At 42.4% G+C, this 19,579-nt stretch overlaps 1 protein-coding gene across 3 annotated transcripts in view; it reads left to right on the forward strand.

Moving 5' to 3' along the window:
* Positions 1 to 19,579, forward strand: part of prr36b (proline rich 36b) — a 34,476-nt gene that overhangs the window by 9,395 nt on the left and 5,502 nt on the right. For all 3 annotated transcript variants that reach the window (XM_058050392.2, XM_058050391.2, XM_078797399.1), the window contains 4 exons: positions 3,491 to 4,164; positions 4,517 to 4,598; positions 14,706 to 14,911; positions 15,179 to 18,817. In XM_058050392.2, the coding sequence (XP_057906375.2) occupies positions 3,561 to 4,164; positions 4,517 to 4,598; positions 14,706 to 14,911; positions 15,179 to 18,817 (4,531 nt within the window). In that variant the 5' untranslated portion in view covers positions 3,491 to 3,560. The remainder of the gene's footprint in view (positions 1 to 3,490; positions 4,165 to 4,516; positions 4,599 to 14,705; positions 14,912 to 15,178; positions 18,818 to 19,579) is intronic.

The following is a 19,579-nucleotide window of genomic DNA, read 5'->3' on the forward strand; positions in this document are numbered from 1 at the left end:
TGAGGCTTGCCAGAAATGTATTGTGGGAGACTATTTGGAGGCTCAAGCTGCATGACTAGGCTACAGCCTGAAGGCCGCCAAACACAACACAGACACAATGGCAGCAACACAGAGCCAGAACACAGAAGAGGACCCAATTATTTAGAAATAAGCCAATTTGAGGGAAGGATACTCCTTCATAATTGTTTGTTGTGCTTTCTTTTGTTTGAGGCAAAAAGGGTGAAGATAGCCCCGGCTGGTTGATCACAGGAAATAGTCACTCTACCAGATATCCGTACTTACTCTTTGTGTCCAGATCGTGTGTGTTTGTGTGGTCAGGATAATGTGCAGTTGACATTAGCTGTCCAGCTGCCTGGTAGAGATACCGTGATAGCTTTTTGTTTTCAAGGGAAAGATAGACTTTTAAATAAAAAAAATGTTTTGAAATGGATCTAACAAAGCCGACACGACCATCTGTTTAGAAAGTGCTACGAAATATGCGTGGTACTTTGAAATTAGAACTTTATTTCTCATGTTCTTGAATACACCTTTCTGATAGTATCTTGTTTGCCTTTATTGTAGCCTTGGTCAAACCTTCCCAATGAGTCCATTGATTTAAGTCCCCAAGTTAAAACCACACTTGATTCTGCCATAGAAGTAGTGAGTATCTCCATTTCACATGTCCATGTGAAATGAAACTGCAATGTAAACAGACTCAATAAAACCCATAAATTATTCCACTTGCCGCTCAGGGTGCCGTCACACCTGCAGTTTGATTTCATGATGGGAAACCTGATTCCATTCCATGAGTCACTCACTGAATGCACAGAAACTGGCACATGCGCAACAAGTTTGGCAGCCGAGTACTATCGAGCACCAGTAATATATAATAGGTCCCCTTAAGGACAAGGACCAGATCTGTTGTTTTTATCATGGGGCTAATACATTTATTCAAATGCATGTACAGTATTTTCTGTCAAAATGAATATTTTCACACACTCTCTATTTTAAATATTATTGACACCCGGTATTATCTGTACAAACCACTGTATGAGTTGTCGGCACCAGCGTTGTTCTAGAATTAATATAGACATCAACAAACTTGGTAACCTTAAGGAAACTATGAGGTTAGCACCCCCCACAGAGGGTTGCCTCTAGACACGCCACGAGAATGTGTCGACGAGAGGAGATGAGATTTTTACTTTACCTTTAAGAAAGCACAATGACAAAATATATGACAATATGTTACAATCTTCTAATTTAATTTCTACTACGTTACATTCGACTACACTCTATGTGTATGCTACCGGGCCCCGCCTCCACCCACCAAAACAAACAGCCTTTATGACTGACAAAAAGGCCCACCCTGTTCATGCTGTTCTTCTCTGGACCAAATGGGCCAAGGTGCTGAAGCCTCTTCCTGGTTTCTTACCTGGTCAATATGTCCTACAAAATAGCTGTCAACCGTCTCCTTCCATTGCCCTGTCCACTGAGTAAATAAAGAGAAACAGTGATTTATATGATCATAGACTGTTTGGGGCGTGTCCACCTTAATTTCATTAATTCATTAATTTTCTTCGGTAGGAGGTACATTATTTTAAAAAAAACCTTAAACTGTAGTATGGAAAGCAGGAAGTGAACAAATGTAACAGTTACTGATTGTAAAAGCACCAGATGGAGGGGTAGGATTTAATAAGCTTTGCTTCTTCCTACTCCTTTTGGACATGTGGAACTGTGAACTGATTATGTGATGCACTCAATTGTAATCTGATGCATGTTCAAATGAAATAAAATCATTACCATTACCATTCTACAGCTTATCCTCACAAGGGTGGCGGGTATGCTGGAGCCTATTCCAGCTGTCTTTGGGTGAGAGGCGGCGTACACCCTGGACTGGACTGGTCACCAGCCAATCACAGGGCACATATAGACAAACAACCATTCACATTAGCCTTGCGTACAAACTAACAGCAACAGAATAATGCTTAGTTCATAAACAGCCTTTAATCTTGATTATTTGTGAATAGTTCTGCTTAAATATTTGTAGTCATGAATCAGCATCTGGTGCTTAGAATTTGTTTTTTCCAGTCAACGGTCCAAGTCATGTAGGAAGGGTGTCTACTGTCTACTGTCTGATGTAGATTTTTATATTTGTCCATCTTCGTCACACTAATTAGCTTCCAAGCCGACTGTTAAAATCTTTTGCTTCACTGGCATATTGCCCCTCCTGTGACTGAAGGGTGCGGCCCAAGTGTATACTGCATGTCTCACAGCCACCCGTTAACCTATAAGGTTCTTCTGGGTGGCAGCCTGTGCGACTTGCAGAGTGTATGACTTGTGTATGACTGCATTGGCTGGTTGGGGATTGTGGGATTTTTTTTTTTTTTGTCCTTTGCCTCTCCCCCTCTGGCCTTGCTCAGCTGCTCAAGCCATCTGTGCAAATGCAAACAGAGAACAGAGGGATGGAGTGAGAGAAGTTTTGGTGGTGGGGGTGAATGTTAAAGTGGAGTTTATGGAAGAATGACATGAGATATAGTAAAGAATGACTGAAGGATAGACAGAGTAGGGAGCAAGGATTGTTTCCATAAAGTGTGTAGCACCACAGTGACGTGTATCACCTCGCAGAAATAGGACAGTGACTTTGTGCGTACAGGTTTAGGTCAGTGGAAAGTAGGATGATGAAACATGTCTGGATTTTCGAGTTGGGTTAGCAAATACCACCCCATTTTTTTAAGTTTTGTTTTTTTCCCCCCCTTTCCTGCTACTCTTTCCCACCCGCCTCTTTCCCATGCTCTGCAGGCCAAACATCCTCCTCTGAGCTGGCCCCTGCTTGCTTAGAGGTTGCCTCACGACCAAAAGCCAGCTCCTCATTCTGTTTGCAAATGTTTCCTGCTATCCCTCCCAGCTCACATCATCCTTTCTCCTTAGCCCATTCCAATGGAAAGTAGCTCATGAAACTAAACGAGAAGCAGTTGTTAAATTGATGCTGACAACATATGACGGCTTTTATCACAGATGGTTGCCCTTTATCCTCCCTCATATGCTTGACATCATGCCTCGTGTGTGACTCCTCAGTCATCTGTTTATGTGTAACTCTTTAGTTTTATGCTGCATGTATTGACCCCATTACGGCTATCTAAGATTTTTCTCAACTGTCCAAACTGTTTTTTTGTTACAGTCATATTAACCAAAATTATATTTTTATACATCATTAATTATTGCTGGTAGTACAGTTCTAATTACAACAGTTTAATGTACTCATTTTAGCAGTTATATCCCAGAAATCATATGATCCACACATGTTTACAAGCTACAGAAGCTGCATGTTGAGATAACATATATCTTATAACTTATATTGTCATAGACTACGTGATTGGCTAGTGTTCATTTTTTGTTTTGATTTCTTGCGATAACATTCCTAGGTCTCTGCTGATAGTAGCAAAAGCAAACTGTTCCATGTCTGGGCTTGCTGTTTTCTAATGTTTTTATGCTGTGTCTCTTTCCACACCAGACGTCTCTCCTGATCTGTGGCCATCCACAGACTTAAGTGAACTGGACACACCACTTGTATCGAAGGGGAGATGAAACCAGATGGGGTTATCTCAGCAGCGCTGGATCCAATGGAAACTTTGGAATCCAGTCCAGTGAATGATGCAGCACCAGAGACGGGCCAGGAGCCCAGTCAGGCAGCTAATGCAGCGGAGGAGGAAATGGCAAAACAGCCAGCAGGATTGGTGCAACCTCAGCCAGACAAGGCCAAGGAATCTCCAGCGGCCAAGACCGGCAACAAGATCTCAGGAGACCCCAAAGCCAAAACCACGAACAAGGCCGCAGCGAAAACAAAACCCAGCGCTACCAAGACTACAACTGGCTCACGGCCCAACACAACCCAAAGCCGCCTGTCAAACGGCGTGTCTAAGCCTCAGACCAACGGTGTGACTAAGAAGACAACGCCTGCCCTGGATAAAAAGAGCACTCCAACGTCTACAGCTCCCAAAAAAACAACAACCACCACTGGGGCCCCAGCCTCTAGGAGTACGGTTAAAGTGATTGAGAAGAAAGCAGCGTCCCCTGCCGCTAATGGCGCAAAGTCAGCAACGGGAACCATAGCAACTAAGAAGGCCACATCTTCAACGGTTAATGGTGTCAAAACTAGCACTGCAGCTGTGGCTAAAAAGCCTCCAGGTTGGTTTACAATGTCCCTGAACAAAACCCTCTAATCAATGTGATACACACTTCATACACATCTAAACATACATATGTCAGATGACAGGCTGTTGTCAGGATACTCATTAACAATTTTTTTGCAGTTCACAGCTCTAATTAGAAAATAGGATACATTCACACACATATTAGTGCACTCAGTACACACATTAGACATGCAAGAGTGACTGCTGCATTTGCCCTAGATCCTGATGACATACTGTACCAGAGAAATATGTGCGTAAAAATGTGTCTGACCTATATTTCTTACTATACCATACATTGTTCTTCACCGTCTCTCCTCTGTTGTCCCCACTTTTTACATCCGCTTCAGCCCCCAAACCTGCTTCTGCAGCACCCACAAAGCCCACCACTGCACCCAAGACTGATAAGGCCCCAGTGTCCAAGACAGCAAGGTAGGTGTCATTATTAGACGGAATCTACTCATTCATACTCATTCATTTTCTACCACGGGCGTGCTGGAGCCTATCCCAGGCAGGGTACACCCAGGACTGGTCGCCAGCCAATCACAGGGCACATATACGTACATAGACAAACAACCATTCACACTCACATTCATACCTATGGACAATTTGGAGTCGCCAATTAACCTAGCATGTTTTTGGAATGTGGGAGGAAACCGGAGTACCCGGAGAAAACCCACGCATGCACGGAAGAACATGTAAGCTCCACACAGAGATGACCGAGGGTCGAATTGAACTCGGGTCTAGCTGTGAGGCCTGTGTTCTAACCACTCGTTCGCCCGCCGTGCAGCCCTGCCTAAAACAAACTATAAAAAATACAATTCTCGCTAATGCTACAATCCACATTTTTTCTCCTCCAATCCTACCTCGATATCTGAATTGGATATTTATAGGTTATCACATGGCTTGTCTGGTATCAGGCCAGGTATCATGCCCCCGCGTGCCAGTATCAGCCCGAGACCAAAGGTCCTCTGGGCCTGATACCAGACAAACCATGTGATGATCTTATTATCACATACTATTTAATCATGAGCTTATTATCACATACTATTTAATCAAAAGGCCATTTTGTTTCCAGAAAATGTTCAGTTTATTACATGTATTATATCTAACCAGTGTAAACACAATAATTGCAAAAGTATTTCAACAATAATATTTTATCAACAGTCTTATCTTATCAATGTCTGACAATTAAAGTTCCATTAATCAAGTTTGGGTTTTTTGGTGACTGGAGAAGCACTAGGAATATTTATAGTGTGTGTTCACGCACTGGACATGGTGATACTTTTATCAGTATCACTGCCCTGGGCTTTGACACAGTATCATTTCGGCCTTTTCCCGTCGGAAACCATGGGCGGTTTCTAGGGTACAGGGCCAATTAATACTGTCGATATAATTCAGATACCAGAGCTCTAATAAGCAATCAAGAATATCAGTGAATGTACAAACAGAACTCTTAAATGCCACATAACTTCCGGATTTGCTAGATCTACAGGTGAGTATGATATTGGAACGACACAGATTCCAAAAACGATGTTTTTAATAGTTTCTTGTGCTGCTCACAGTTATTACCTTTGTATACATCTGCCAGTTATTTTCAATTCAGTCTCTTTCCGATCGCCAGCGACTAACCTCATTTTCTCCAGAATAGTAGTCACGATGAATAGATTGCGTTCAAGGTGAGAACAGCAAGGAAGTAGTTTGACTTGACAAAGCTCCTTATTTCCCAGCAAGGAGCCGTTGGCTGGCCTTTTTCAGCCTTCAGTTCATAGGGGTCCCTTTTTGTTCAATAAATACAGTGTCTAGAAATAAAGGACAATGATACCCCACATCGAGGCGAAGACATGCTGCGGCTAAGTAGGCCAGCAACCACCCGATGTCGAAACAAGCCTCAGAGGAATGCCTCGCAGGGTTTCACTAGAGCATTATACGCCATCATCAATAAAAGAAGTTACAGAAAATGCAAGCTGAGAACAAGAGATTTTTTTTTTTTTTGTCTCCTTAGTTTAGAGCCTTAAACGTCCAGCATCTGTTGTTTCTGCTTGTGTGGTATCAGATGTTCCTTGCTCGAATCACGCTACATGTGTTGGTGTGAGAAGCTAAAGCAGACTGAAAGAGACTCTTTGTCTGATGAAAACGTTGGATGCCTGGCTACATTTCGAATAAGGTCTTATCTCTGTGACTCCCCCAGTTTGTTTGTCCATTATGCTGTGCTCTGTAATCCTGCCAGGTGGGCCTGTGTGTATAGTAGATAAATTGTTCAGTCAGAGAAACATGCACCTAAAAAATATGACAGGATTAGTCCCTATTTTCCCTTATTTTCCAGAAACGCCACTCATTTCCAAAGGCATATTTTTTCCCAAATTTGAATATGACATCGTCTAGCCACCACCACCACCGCATATAGATGGCAGTCCTGTGGGAAACCCTGCATTAAATATGACCCTCTAAATAATTCAGTTCCAAACAATCTATTCTATTAAAATACTGCAGGAAGGCAGCCGCACTGAATTAGAAGCCTCTATTTTGAAACAGCATGTGTCCTTTTGGCACCTCCCCCCTCTACCTGCCCTGGGTAGCAGTTGGATTGTGGAGATTACATTCAGATTAAAGCTTTATTCAGTGGTAGATGAGTAAACAGCTCATTAAATGTTGAGCATGTTGGTCATTGCCTCTCTGGCAGAAAACGCTCACTGTGCCATCTTTATCAACCATTTTCTCATTGATTAATCATCATTTTTTGACTATATTTGTATTTTATTTAATTTTTTACACAGCAGAAACATCCCAGAGCATTAACATAGGAAACATTTTATAAAATCTCATCAAGCATGATTATTATCTTCGTATTATCTTCGTAAACAGATTCATCTAATTAAAGATGTAATGCTTGTGTTGTGAATTCCAAACGCTGTAATCATCACACATAACGCCTCTCCGCAGAACCAACCATTCACCCGTTGGGGCATGCGTCGTTGAGTGTGTGCGTGCATGTCAGTATCCGTTCACGTGATCCACTTTGACAAGGACATACATTTCTTCTTTAATTAGAGTTTGCCCTTTCCCTACCTTGCTCAAATCCTTAATTCAAAGCTGCTATCAGTAGAGAAGTAGAACGCTCAACAGTCACATTAATTGCCTCACCAGGCTTCCCATCCTATGCCTTTGCGGTTGTTTCGCATGCATACATTCTCCCTCTTTGCAGCGTGGCCACTTAGTTTGAATCCGTGTACAAGAAGACAAATGTTTCTGTGCAGCTTTTAGAAAATTACATTAAAATTCTTCAGTTGCTGCTATTAGCTCTATACTACCACATCTGGGGGCATTATGCATCTCTTTCAATATCTACTGTAATATGTATGTATATGATGCTCATAGATTAGACAACATATGCGATTTTGTCTGTGCATTAGTCCTTATGAAACGGATGAAACAAGAAGGGATGGGCTAAAACACGTGGTATGCATGCGTGCTATCCCTGCAAATGCAGCACAGTGAAGTGAAAGGAAAATGGTGGCGTTCAGTAGATAAAGTACATGGCTGAATAAATTGTGTCCTCGCTGACTGAGGTGGCCCTTACTGCTGTCGCTTGCTAACGTGTCTTCGTGTCTGTGCGTTGTACAAGCAAAGCCAGAGGAAAGAAGCAGTGACCATATACAGTCATCCATAGTGTAATTCTTGTACTCCTGAAGCACTGTAAAAAGGGAGACAGTTTGTCAAAACACACATCCCTACCCCACAACGTATGGCGCTAGTATTAAACGCCAAATTTGAACAAAGTCAGATTGTGGGAGGACTTTCAGTATTTGTGCAGACCTGCCAACATGTTTGAATCGGTTGTGTTCAGCATACAATTTGACTTTTGAATACGCTTGTATGCTTCGCTGCTCATGCATTTCACTGCTTTCTAGTTCAGTCTGTACAGTACAGATAAATAACAAAACATTATCAGTCAAATCAGGCGCAAAAACAAAATAATTGAGAACCATCCTTCTAAGGCTGGTTCACGTGTTCCCACGTAGGACAACCCTAGCAGCGAGTACGGTTTGTTCAGTCATGTGTGAATGTTGTCTTCCAAACCCAGGACCAGATCAAACCGACCGAGACCCAAGGTGGCTTGAGAATTGGGTCAATTGTGAGCGTTGATCGCACCAGCGCACCCCAAAACATTGCTTATGATGTGACCAAATGCCAGTGAAACGAGGCATGGGTTATACCCTCAGGGGACTGACAAGCAAAAACTTGAGCAGGAATGGTTGAGAAACTAAAAAATGTCTTTTCAGGGCCTAATTACCCATAAGTCATTGACTATTAGTCCAATGATTGGATAATTCTATTACACATACACACATCGTATGTCTTCCAAAGCATTTTGAGCTACCATGGTGTCGCCTTTTGTTTTACATGACATGACTTTTATTAAATCAGAGAATACAATAGGAGTAGACTATTTTTTTTTACTGTTCAAACTCAGATGAGGAAATAGGCCATTTTTTTTTTGTTTGCCTATCAGGTGAAGCTCCCGTCCGGCTTTCATTTTCCTGCCATCCACTCAGCATGCCATGCGTGCACATTAGTCATGCTTTTTTTCATTGATGGTCCCTCTGGGACACTAAATTATTGCAGTGGATTCAATTCAGCCTCCTTGTGATCTAACAAACTGCCGCTGATGTAATGGTCTAACAGTAAATGTGTGCGGTGGTCAGGTTTCTTGCTCCAGACACTGTTGCAGGGGCTGTAAATCATCCTTGTGGGAGTGGCCAATGACTGTGCAATGCAGTCTTCCATTGACTTGATTTTATTGAGGTGCAACCGCAGACCTTATTAGCAAATGGATATACTGTTAATCAGTGGGAGGGGTAAATGGAAAGAGGGACAAAGGGAAGTATTAATGTCTTGTGGATTTTTTTTCGTGTAAGGTTTTGTTTGGGGATATTGGTAATCATGACCAAAATGCTAATACTTTGACCTTTTTGGTTCTCTTTCTTCAACCACTGCAACAGTGCCTAAGAGTGATTAAAGATTAAACATAATCTGTTCCGGGATGCAGGAACTGCTTATTTGTTGAGGGGGCGCAAAAACAGAATTATTGTGCAGTGCAGGTACACAGGTTGACTGTGATGTATGTTTTTCAAAAGTTCATTAATGAATAAGTGTTTGCTGTGCTATGGTTGAATACAGCATGTTTGTTAATTTTAAAAATATACCTATATAAGAAAATAGTATTTATTCTTGGCCTAGCAGTTTAATTTTGAAGAGTAAAAATGGCTGAATAAACGAAAATACAAATATAAGGCATTTAGAAGATGTGCTATGTAGTGTAATATCTGTGTGCCTTTAAGGGGCGGGGCCTGTGTGTGATGTCGGCTAGCTAGAGTTGACAGTGGTGTATAGCTGATTGCTAGCAACAGCGTCTTTGGTTAGCAGTGTGAAGAGAGCAGATCAATATGTGTTCGGTGCCTCTTAATAAAGCGATTGAAGTACATCGTCAATAACAGTATTCTACACTGGTCACTAGGTGTCAGTAATGTTACATTGATGAAACACTGCCCACCGCGGGAAGTACTCTATGTTATAGTTTATTTAGGTCTAAAATTGCATATTTTGTAGGATTATGTCCACAATATGGGTTAAAACTAGTGTAAAAATGACTGTAGGGGTGTTTGTTACACCCGCAAACGTAAAAACTGCCCACAAATGTAATACAAATTTGCAGCTTTGATTGTAATAATCCCGCAAATGTAATAAATTTCCCACCAACGTAATAAAATTTGACTACTGCAAACATAATACTGAATTTCCTGCAAATATAATAGTTATCACATTTTGTTTGTGGACGTACATGTGTGTTTTAGTTACAGTATATTATTGTATGTGTGATTTTGTGTGTATATGGGGATGAAATAATCAAAACAAATAATAAAACATAATAATAATAGTAATAATCATTTTATTAAAGCAATTGCAATTATCACAATTATGTTATCTTTTTTAATTAAAAATAAATTATAATTTAATAATTAAAGATTCCTTTAATGTATTCATCATTATTTTGTCTCATATTACATTTGTGAGAAGTTATCATTTACAGATTTTCACTTTCCCACATATGTAATAATTTCCTGCAAATGTAATAACTATTACATTTGCAGTATTACGTTTGCAGTAGGCAAATTTTATTACGTTTGTGGGAAATTTATTACATTTGTGGGATTATTACATTCAAAGCTGCAGATTTGTATTACGTTTGTGGTTTATTACGTTTGTGGGCAGTTATTACATTTGCGGGTGTAACAGTGTTATTTCATGTTTTGAGGACTCTAATAATGCTAAAAATACATTTAGAAGGTCATGATTAGGTTTTGTATGCTATAAAGGTGGAATCTTACTTTGTTGAAATTCACCTATCGCTGTCAGATCTGGAACCAATTACGGTAAACGAGGGATTACAGGAATTACTAACTTAATGTGAGTGATTGTGTTATGGTAGATGAATATATCTAAATAAGTAGTTGTGACCCTGTATTGAACTCTCTGAACTGAACCTCTTCTTTGTGAGATTGCCTCAGGGCTAATAGCTTTGACAGGGATTAGTTTAGCTTTGCGACTTACTAATGGCTGTTGGACCAACAAGAGGACAACACATATGAACAACAGTTTTCTGCCATCTTGTCGCATCATTCAGTGCTGTTGATCATCCCGATATGCCGGGGTCTTTGCCCCCCCCCCCACACCCCAACTCAATCTGTTGTCTTCACATCTTTTGTTCATGTTTCTGCTCCATCACTTGAATGCGGGCTTGTTTGTGTCTTCCATTTTTCCCCAAACAGGACTCCTGTTGTTTTTCTTTGTCCTCCAAAACTGATAACAGCGCTACATTTGCAATGTTTACCAAAGTAGCACCAGTGTGACCGAGTTTAACCAACAGTTACCATTGTCTTGCGAGGACACCTGCAGAGAAATGGAAGCAGGGGGAAAACAACAGTCATGATCTCATTTGGAGAGCAGGATCATTTAACAATAAAATGTCCAAAGTGCCCTCATTCGCATGAGTGCATCTTTCCCGATGTGACTGAGCTTTGTCCAGTATTAAGATCCAGCTGCTATATTTCTGCATAATTATCACTTATTCTTCTTATAATGCGGTTTGGGCAATATCTGTCCAACTCACTTTGTGTTGCCTTTGCTGCAGGGAGTACGTACGTCCGCATGCATTTATACTGCCTGCTTTTTATTTTGTTGTATGGACAATGTAAGTCATTATTTAAATCCTAGTTGAAGGGGAACAAAGCAGCACCAGCAGGCAGCCATGTTCTCACACATCTATCCTTTCCCACTTCCAATAATCGGGGACATTTGTATTTGCAACAAAGATAGTGTTATTACTCCTCGGGCAAACTTATTACTTTCTTGCTGTGTGCTCAGTGTGCCCGTAGCAACCAACCATCCGAGTCATCTGATTCTGCAGCGCCAGTGTTTTTCTAGGATCCTTCTTTAACATTACTTTAACTCAGGGGTCTCAAACACACGGCCTGCGGGCCACACACTAGTTTGAGGCCCCCGCCTTGATATGAAAGTTTAATGTTAGTGCGGCCCGCGCAAGTTTGATATGGATGCTGTATGGTATCATGTACCCAGAAAAAAATATTATGTTTGATTAATGTTCATGTTAAAGGTTAAATAACTGTTAATAGTTATCCTCCCTATCCGTGTGGAAATAACTTGAAGGCTACCGTTTAGGTCGCTAGCTCTCTAGTTTGCGAGTTAGCATGTGTCTCAAGACCCTGCAGTTGCGCAATATGTTGTAAATAAAAAGAGTATAAATGTGACTATAGTCGTGTTTTGTCATGTCTACAGGGCTCTAATAATGCTTTGTTCATTTTAATCTGAAAAAAATAATTTGTCTACCCACCAACTATATGTGGTTTCTTAAGTTTTTATTATTTGCCGTTTTATTATTATTATTATATTTATTTATTTATTACTGATTGATTGATTTTCTTTATTCTTGATTTGTTTATTTATTTTTCATCTTATTTTGTGTAGAAAAATAAAAAGTAAGATATTTGAGAACAGTGGAATGTTTTATCAGAGCTTTTCTTGTAGAAAATTGGAACCAACGCGAAGTTTTTTAAATTGTTTTGTTTTTAATAAATGCGTTTTTGGGGGGTTTTTTTTGGAAAACCCGATGCGGCCCAGTCGCCCCCAAGTAAATTGAGTTTGAGACCCCTGCTTTAACTGTTCTCGATAAGATCTGTTGTGGAAAAAAATTGTCTTGGACTACAAGCTGTTCTTTGTAATTTATTTTGGTGCCCTTATATTAAGACTACAATACGTCTTACTGTCCTCGGTGTCATTCAGATGACAGCGATCATGATTGCAAAATGAATGGAATCACAACATAATTCAACCATCAATGTAGCAAAACACCCGAGACCCCAACAAGTGGACTGGTCCTGAATACTATAACAGAATTTCAGCTGTGCATATTCCCTTTCATTTGCAGGACAAGGCACAGTGATAAGATAAAGTGTAATCGGATGAATATTTCCCCACCCCTCCCCACCGCATTTCTCAGTGGCCTGGTTCTTTTACAGCGCTCCATAAAGTAGTCTTGCCCTGTCAGATTATCCCTATTACTTTGATGAGAAAGACGACGGCGACCACCGTCTTTGACTATCCCGTATGCAAATGTAATCTCTCATGTAGCGTCCTTCTGGAGAGTGATCATTTACCTTTCCTGTGAATCTTTCTTTATTTTATTTTGTGTCATCAACATATTATTTCAATTTTACATGTTTTGTTACGGCTCAAAATTTATAGTTTTGTGCTGCTCTTTTGCTTCTGTTCTCCAGTTCAGCCAAAGGATCTGGTGTTGCCCTACATTTCACTTGGCTAATAAGCATTTTCTTCCATCCAACTCTTTTAACTACCACATCAAAATATAAAGTCACAGCCTGCTGGAAGAATAATACTCTTCTTTTAATACGTTAAGTAATTGCATGTGTTTTTTTAGTGGTGTTGTCACAACAATGTTTCAAAACATAACTTTGTACTTTAACCACATCCCTGTTCTGTCAAAGCCTGTTGATTCCGACCTTCCATCATAATTCATGTTTCCAGACCATACTCCATGACTTTTTCCAGATTTGTGACGCTGAATTTGCTCATGCACCATAAGCGTGCTTGGAACACGAGCTATGGTTATTTTTGTTCTCTTTTTCACGATTAAAGATTAACGCGTCTTCACTTTCCTCACTGTTCTCTTTCTGTCAGGACTAGCTCATTTCTTTATTTAGAAACTGGCAGTTAGTGTAGCATGTACCCTGAAGACTGCACACCAAATCCTTGTCAGGGCGACTAGATGTAGGTTACTTTACTCAGAACTGACACAGTCAGCTCCAGGGCGAGACAGGCTAGGCTCGCACGCAGGCCGATGCACACTGCCCCGTGTGTCATTCCCTCTTGGGATAAGGATACTGTCCAGAGACCAAGCATTAGGTGAACTTTGGTTGGGATGTTTCTCTGGGGTACATTGTCATTCATTTCCTGTCCCACTTTATTGTTCCTCATAGAGGTTTCCCATGAGACTTGAGTGTTTTGGCTTGTTGACCTGAATACGGCAAACTGGGCATGAAACGAAGATGATGATTTACTTCATAAAATGTGTCAAATTCTAATTACAAGATAGTTGTTGCTATAGTAGGTGTCGTCCTGTCCTTGAGAGAGTAGTTTTCAGGTTCAGATCTTTTCCTTAAACTGCTAATGCAAGGATTTGGGCTGATGCCACATCTGTTTTGGGTAAGGTCAGTTTCCGGTCAACACTAATCTAATCCAAATAATAAAAATAGAATATCCGCCACTTATGAGGTGGAATGTCTTTCCAGGTATTGTTTTCTTTGGCATACGGGCCCACATATCATAAATAGGGCTGTCAAATGATTACCAATTAATAAAATTAATCAGTTTTGGTATTAATTAATCCAAATTAATCACCAATTATGCCCATTTTGCTATATTTTATAAACAGAAAGATAAACGACTGGACATAATTATATTAAGTGTATGTATTAACAACTCCAAATGAACTGAAAATTAAAATCAAGCTAAAAAATTTGAAAAAAATGAACTTTTGAAGTTGAATTCACAAATGTTTTAAAACGTGTTTCTGGGATTTCTGACCACATTTAAATGCAGGAAGAAAAGAAAACTTCCTGTTTATTTCCATCACACATACATGCATAATACAGACGTTTTTGTGATTTTTTTTGGGAGTGTCATTGAATGCACCGTTCATGGCAATGAGGAAGTGTCCTTCTGAGCCTGAACTTAACTTGTACTGTTGTCAGTTTGTTCAGAATAAGAGTTAAAATGGTCCCAGACTGTGTACCACCATGTGGGGTCGCTATTGTGGCTCCGCCTGCCATGATGCTCATGTGTCAATTACATAAAAAATGTATAAATAACCGATACACTAGTCTCAATTCTGTACATATCTTTTGTATCTCCATTCTCAACTTTATCATCTTCTTTCCACAGGCCCACAACTGCCACAACAGCATCCCGTCCTACCACGGGCTCAACTCGACCAATCTCTACCAGCACAACCAAGAGCTCTCCAGCTACACCTAAACCTACCACTCCCAGAGCCTCCAACGCTGCATCCAAATCAACCTCATCTACTCCCTCTGCTGTCAAAACCCCAGCATCACAAACCTCTAGAAACACAACCCCTGCAAAAAAAGGTACAGTCTGTACTTAAAGGTACCTCCAGTCAAACGCAAATGGATGGATGCATGGGAAATAACATTTTTAATATCAAACAATACATATTGTTCTTTACATCGTTAGTGAAATGCTTTCTTTTATTTTGTCTCAATGATTGAATCTGAATTATTTGCGCTACCACAACAGGCTGCTTTTAATATCGACTTACCTGCTTTTGTTTATATTATGTGGCGTATGTTGTATGATGTAATTTTACTAGCTCTTATTTGTGTTTTCTTCCGTAGACGTCAAACCTGCCACCCCAGCAGCTAAAAAGCCTGTGGATTCTCTGCTGAGCAGACCTTCTACAATAAAATCAGCAAAACCAGAGTCACCGAAACCATCGGCAAAATCTGACCTCACGGCCAAAAAGCCACCAAAAGTTGCAGACACAAAGACACCCAAAAGTTCCAAAACACAAGAGAATAAGTCTCTGCCTTCCAAGGATGCCTCTAAGACCCCTGCCTCCAAAACACTGGCAACCAAAAATACTAGTGCCAAGAAGACTGTGGGCAGCAGCACCCCGACTCCCGTGAAACGTGGACCCAAACCAGAAGCGGCTGCTGAAACCGGAAAGGAAATTGCTGCTGCTGTAGCTGCAGCTGCAGCAATTGCTAGTGCAGCAGCTACCATTGCTGGGTCAGATGAGCCGCAACCACCTGCAGAAGCAGCCATGATGGCACCTCTTGATACTGCAGAGCAACTGTCCAGTCAGACCCCATTGAGCTTCGCCGTACAAGAAACGACTCCCGAGCCCACTTCAGGCGTACATGAATTAATACAAGAAACAACAGAACCTATACATGAACCTACACCAGAACCCATGCGAGAACCAACTCCAGAGCCCATTCGACAACCAACACTAGAATCCATGCAAGAACCTACACCAGAACCTGTCCTAGAACCAGCACTTCAAGAACAACCAACAGAACTCATGAGGGAGCTTACACCAGAAATTGTTAGAGAAGCATCACCAGAACCTACACCGTATCTAGTTCAAGAACCAACACCTGAACCTGTGCGTGAATCAACTCCCGAACCTAGATGGAAACCCAATATTGATAGAGAACCAACACCAGAACCTGTGCTAGAATTCACCCCAGAACCTTGTCGGGAACCAACACCGGAACCTGTACGAGAATTCACTCCAGAACGTTGTCGGGAACCAACACCGGAACCTGTACGAGAATTCACTCCAGAACCTTGTCGGGAACCAACACCGGAACCTGTACGAGAATTCACTCCAGAACCTTGTCGGGAACCAACACCGGAACCTGTACGAGAATTCACCCCAGAACCTTGTCGGGAACCAACACCGGAACCTGTACAAGAATTCACTCCAGAACCCTATCAGGAACCAACACACCAACAACTTCTCCGAGAGCCCACACCAGAACCTGTACGAGATTTAAGTCCAGAGCCCCTAAGGGAAGCCACACCAGAACCCCTTCGTGAACCAACACCTGAATCCCTACGAGAGTTCACTCCAGAACCTGTACAAGACCAATTCCCTGAAACAGTACTAGAACCAACCCGGGAATTGACAGATATGGCACTGGATAAAGCACGTGAAATGTCTCCAGAGGTCCATGATGAAGCAGCCTTTGAGGGGCCACAACTCGGAGCTGGACTAGATCAGGAAACTGGCTACAATTTTCAGTTACCAGCACAGCACGACCTTTTCAAATTTGAAGAGTCTGCCAGTGAATCGGTTCCGTGCCTGGGAACTACTGTCCTTTCTCCTCCGTCCTCTCCACCAGGTGTTGTCTCTCATGTCGAAGAGTCTCAGAATCCCTCTGCTCTGCTGAACATGCATATCCAGCCAGATCCCTGGAACAGGAACGTTGGTGACGATGCTCCCCAGGCACCTCACAGTATGATGAATTTTGCGACAGAGGAGTATAATGAAGAGACTGAGGCATGGGATACAAGGAGAGATGAAGAAGAAGAGGAAGAAGAAGAAAAAGAGAATATGTTTACTTCTACTGCTCCTTTCACTATGAAAGAGCCGCAGTTGTTGGGTGCCTTACCCGTGGAGGACTTCACTTCAAGGGACATGATGTCACCTCATGATCAGGAAGTAGCAGTGGAAAAGGCTGACGAGGAAATCAACGAAGACGATGACGAGGATGAAGAAGACGAGGAACAGAGGAGATTAGGCCACCAGCTCTCCTCCATGACGACTGATATGAGTACCTCTCAGCCTTCTGAGGAGTTCCAAATCCGCCCCTCCGGTTTTGGCGGATCTTCTGCCTGGCACTGTGACGACCTGCTGTCAGGAATGGACTCTGAGGACGTGAGCAGCTGCACCAGCAGTCGACAGCAGGGCATCTCCGACCTCAGCAGCACCCAGCACACTGCATTACTAGAAGGCACCCAGAGCTCAGATGCCCTCATCGACTCAAGTCTCCGTGGCTCTGAAGGTGACGGTAACCTTATGGGTTCTCCCAATGTGGAAACGCTGGCCAATGAGGAAGATGAAGATGAAGAGGACGAACGTGTGGATGAAATGGACTTAAGTTCAGAGAGAGCAGAGGAGCATCATAAAGTGTTCCAGCAACAAGAACAAGATGAAGACGAGGAGGACGACGATGTGGAGATGCGCAGTGAAGGAGTGACAGAAAGCTGTGAGAATGTAGAAGATGACTTTAACGAGGACGGACATTTGGACAACCTCAACCACGCTGATCCTCCACCATGCGCCCCACCCACTTCTTCCTGGGGTCAGACAAACCCTTTTTGTGATACCTGGGCTCAGCCGGCCTCACTGCTCCCCGTGTCTTCCCCCAGCCCTATCTCAGACCATGGTGCAGCCGAGTCTGAAACACCCACCCAGTCCCCTGCCCAGTCCGGTTTGGATGGCAGTGCCCCTTTCGCGGCTTCTCTGTCAGGGCAGGACCCCCAGCAGCAACAGTCATTCTATGACATGAAGAGCTCCGTCCTTGAGGATACTCGGGATATGCTTGCTCCTCAGTCCGGTGCGCTGAGCGGTACAGCTCCAGCCGCCCACAGCGGCAGCGAGACAAGCACACCAGAGGAACTCCGGGACTACGACAGCAGCTCAGGGGTGGAATCTCGCTCTGACAAACAGCAGACTCCAGTTCCTGCTTCGGTCCAGCCTGACATGGAGCAGGATCTGGGTATTCACTTAGAGAAAGGTGATGGAGAAGAGGAAGAGGCTGAGACGCTTCCTGCTGACGAGGTCCCGGGAACTGGACCCCCAACTGCTCCAGCATCTGCTCCATCTTCTCCCACGACCTCTGTAGATGAGGCCAGTGACACAGAGGGTGAGATGCAGATAAATGACCCTGATGCACCAGTGATGATGGATGAAAGTGTCGGATTTGAAAGCCCAACTCCGACATGCAGCTTACCTGCTCTTGACGAAGATGAGGAGGCAGTCGGTATGGCAGCTGGAGACGGTGAAGAGGATGGAGGCGGAGCCACTCCTCAGTCGGCCAATTCCGTGGCATCATACGGCTTTGACTGCACCAACTCCAACTCCAACGCCCACTCCATGGCTGAGAGCTGCGGAAAGAGCCCGGGTATATTCTCCTTGGAAAATGAGGAGCAACTCCCCGAGGAGGCCAAGGATCCCTCCCTCATTAAGGAGCTGACCTTGCCATCGGCTGCTGCTGCTGCTGCCCAGGCTGAAGATTTGCTGGGTCCACCTGTAGACCTGATGCCTTTGGGTTTCCAGCAAGATAAACAGCCCAGTCTAGATGAGCACCACTACATGCTCGGAGGAGATATTACTACACACCACTTCGAGGAGGCCGATCCGTTGGAGGCCAGTCACCACCTCGGGCCCCAGGAATCAAACACAGATGACAGCCAGCCGCTCTACTACTCTACCATATGTGATAAGACTGATTTTCTGGAAGGTAATGTATAAGCCCTTCACAATTACCCCCTGGAATGCACCTTTTCCCTGCAACCCTCCCCTTCTACCTAGTGTTGTTTGTCTTCTCTCCAGTTGGGTTAGATGGTTTAGAGGAGCAAAAAAAGGAGAGCAAGATATTATGAGAATAAAAATTAAAAAATAAAAAAAAAGACCAAGGAGATGGAAATGTTGACTGTGGCAATTTTGAAATGAAGCCTCCCTCAGTCATTACTGGTTGTGGTCACAGGTTTGAGTGTACGGCTCGGATGTACAATAGCGAAGACCATTTTCTAGTAGAATGTTGTTTTCAAGTCACACTGCGTATTTCGGTGAAGGGGGTACTGACTGATTCGTCCAATGTGACTGAACTTTTAAACAAAAAAAATGAACAAAAACACGGAACAAAGTGGACTCATCTTGTATTTATCCTACTGTTTTTACCAATCAAATGTCAATTTGATTTTTTTTTATTTGGTTATTTGTTGTTTTATTTTTTTGTTTCCGTCAAAAACCCGGTCCTCCCTATTTTGTGTATCAACACTCCATGTTCAGCAGCACCATAGTGATAGTTACATGCTTTTTTGAAAATGTTTTTGTTGCAAGGTTTTAACAGATGTGTCAAGGTAGGTAAGCGAGTCTTAGATTGCAGTTGGTTAAGGTGAACTTTTTAACGTGTCTTTCAACAGGCTTTCTTCTTTGCATAGATTGCTAAGTTGTATAACATGCAGTTACAAAAACGTGTTTCCGGCTTTTGATTTGAAGT

This window comes from Doryrhamphus excisus, linkage group LG16 (assembly GCF_037039965.1).
Source record: "Doryrhamphus excisus strain RoL-2023G ecotype Guam linkage group LG16, RoL_Dexc_Guam_v1.1, whole genome shotgun sequence".
Taxonomy (NCBI): domain Eukaryota; kingdom Metazoa; phylum Chordata; class Actinopteri; order Syngnathiformes; family Syngnathidae; genus Doryrhamphus; species Doryrhamphus excisus.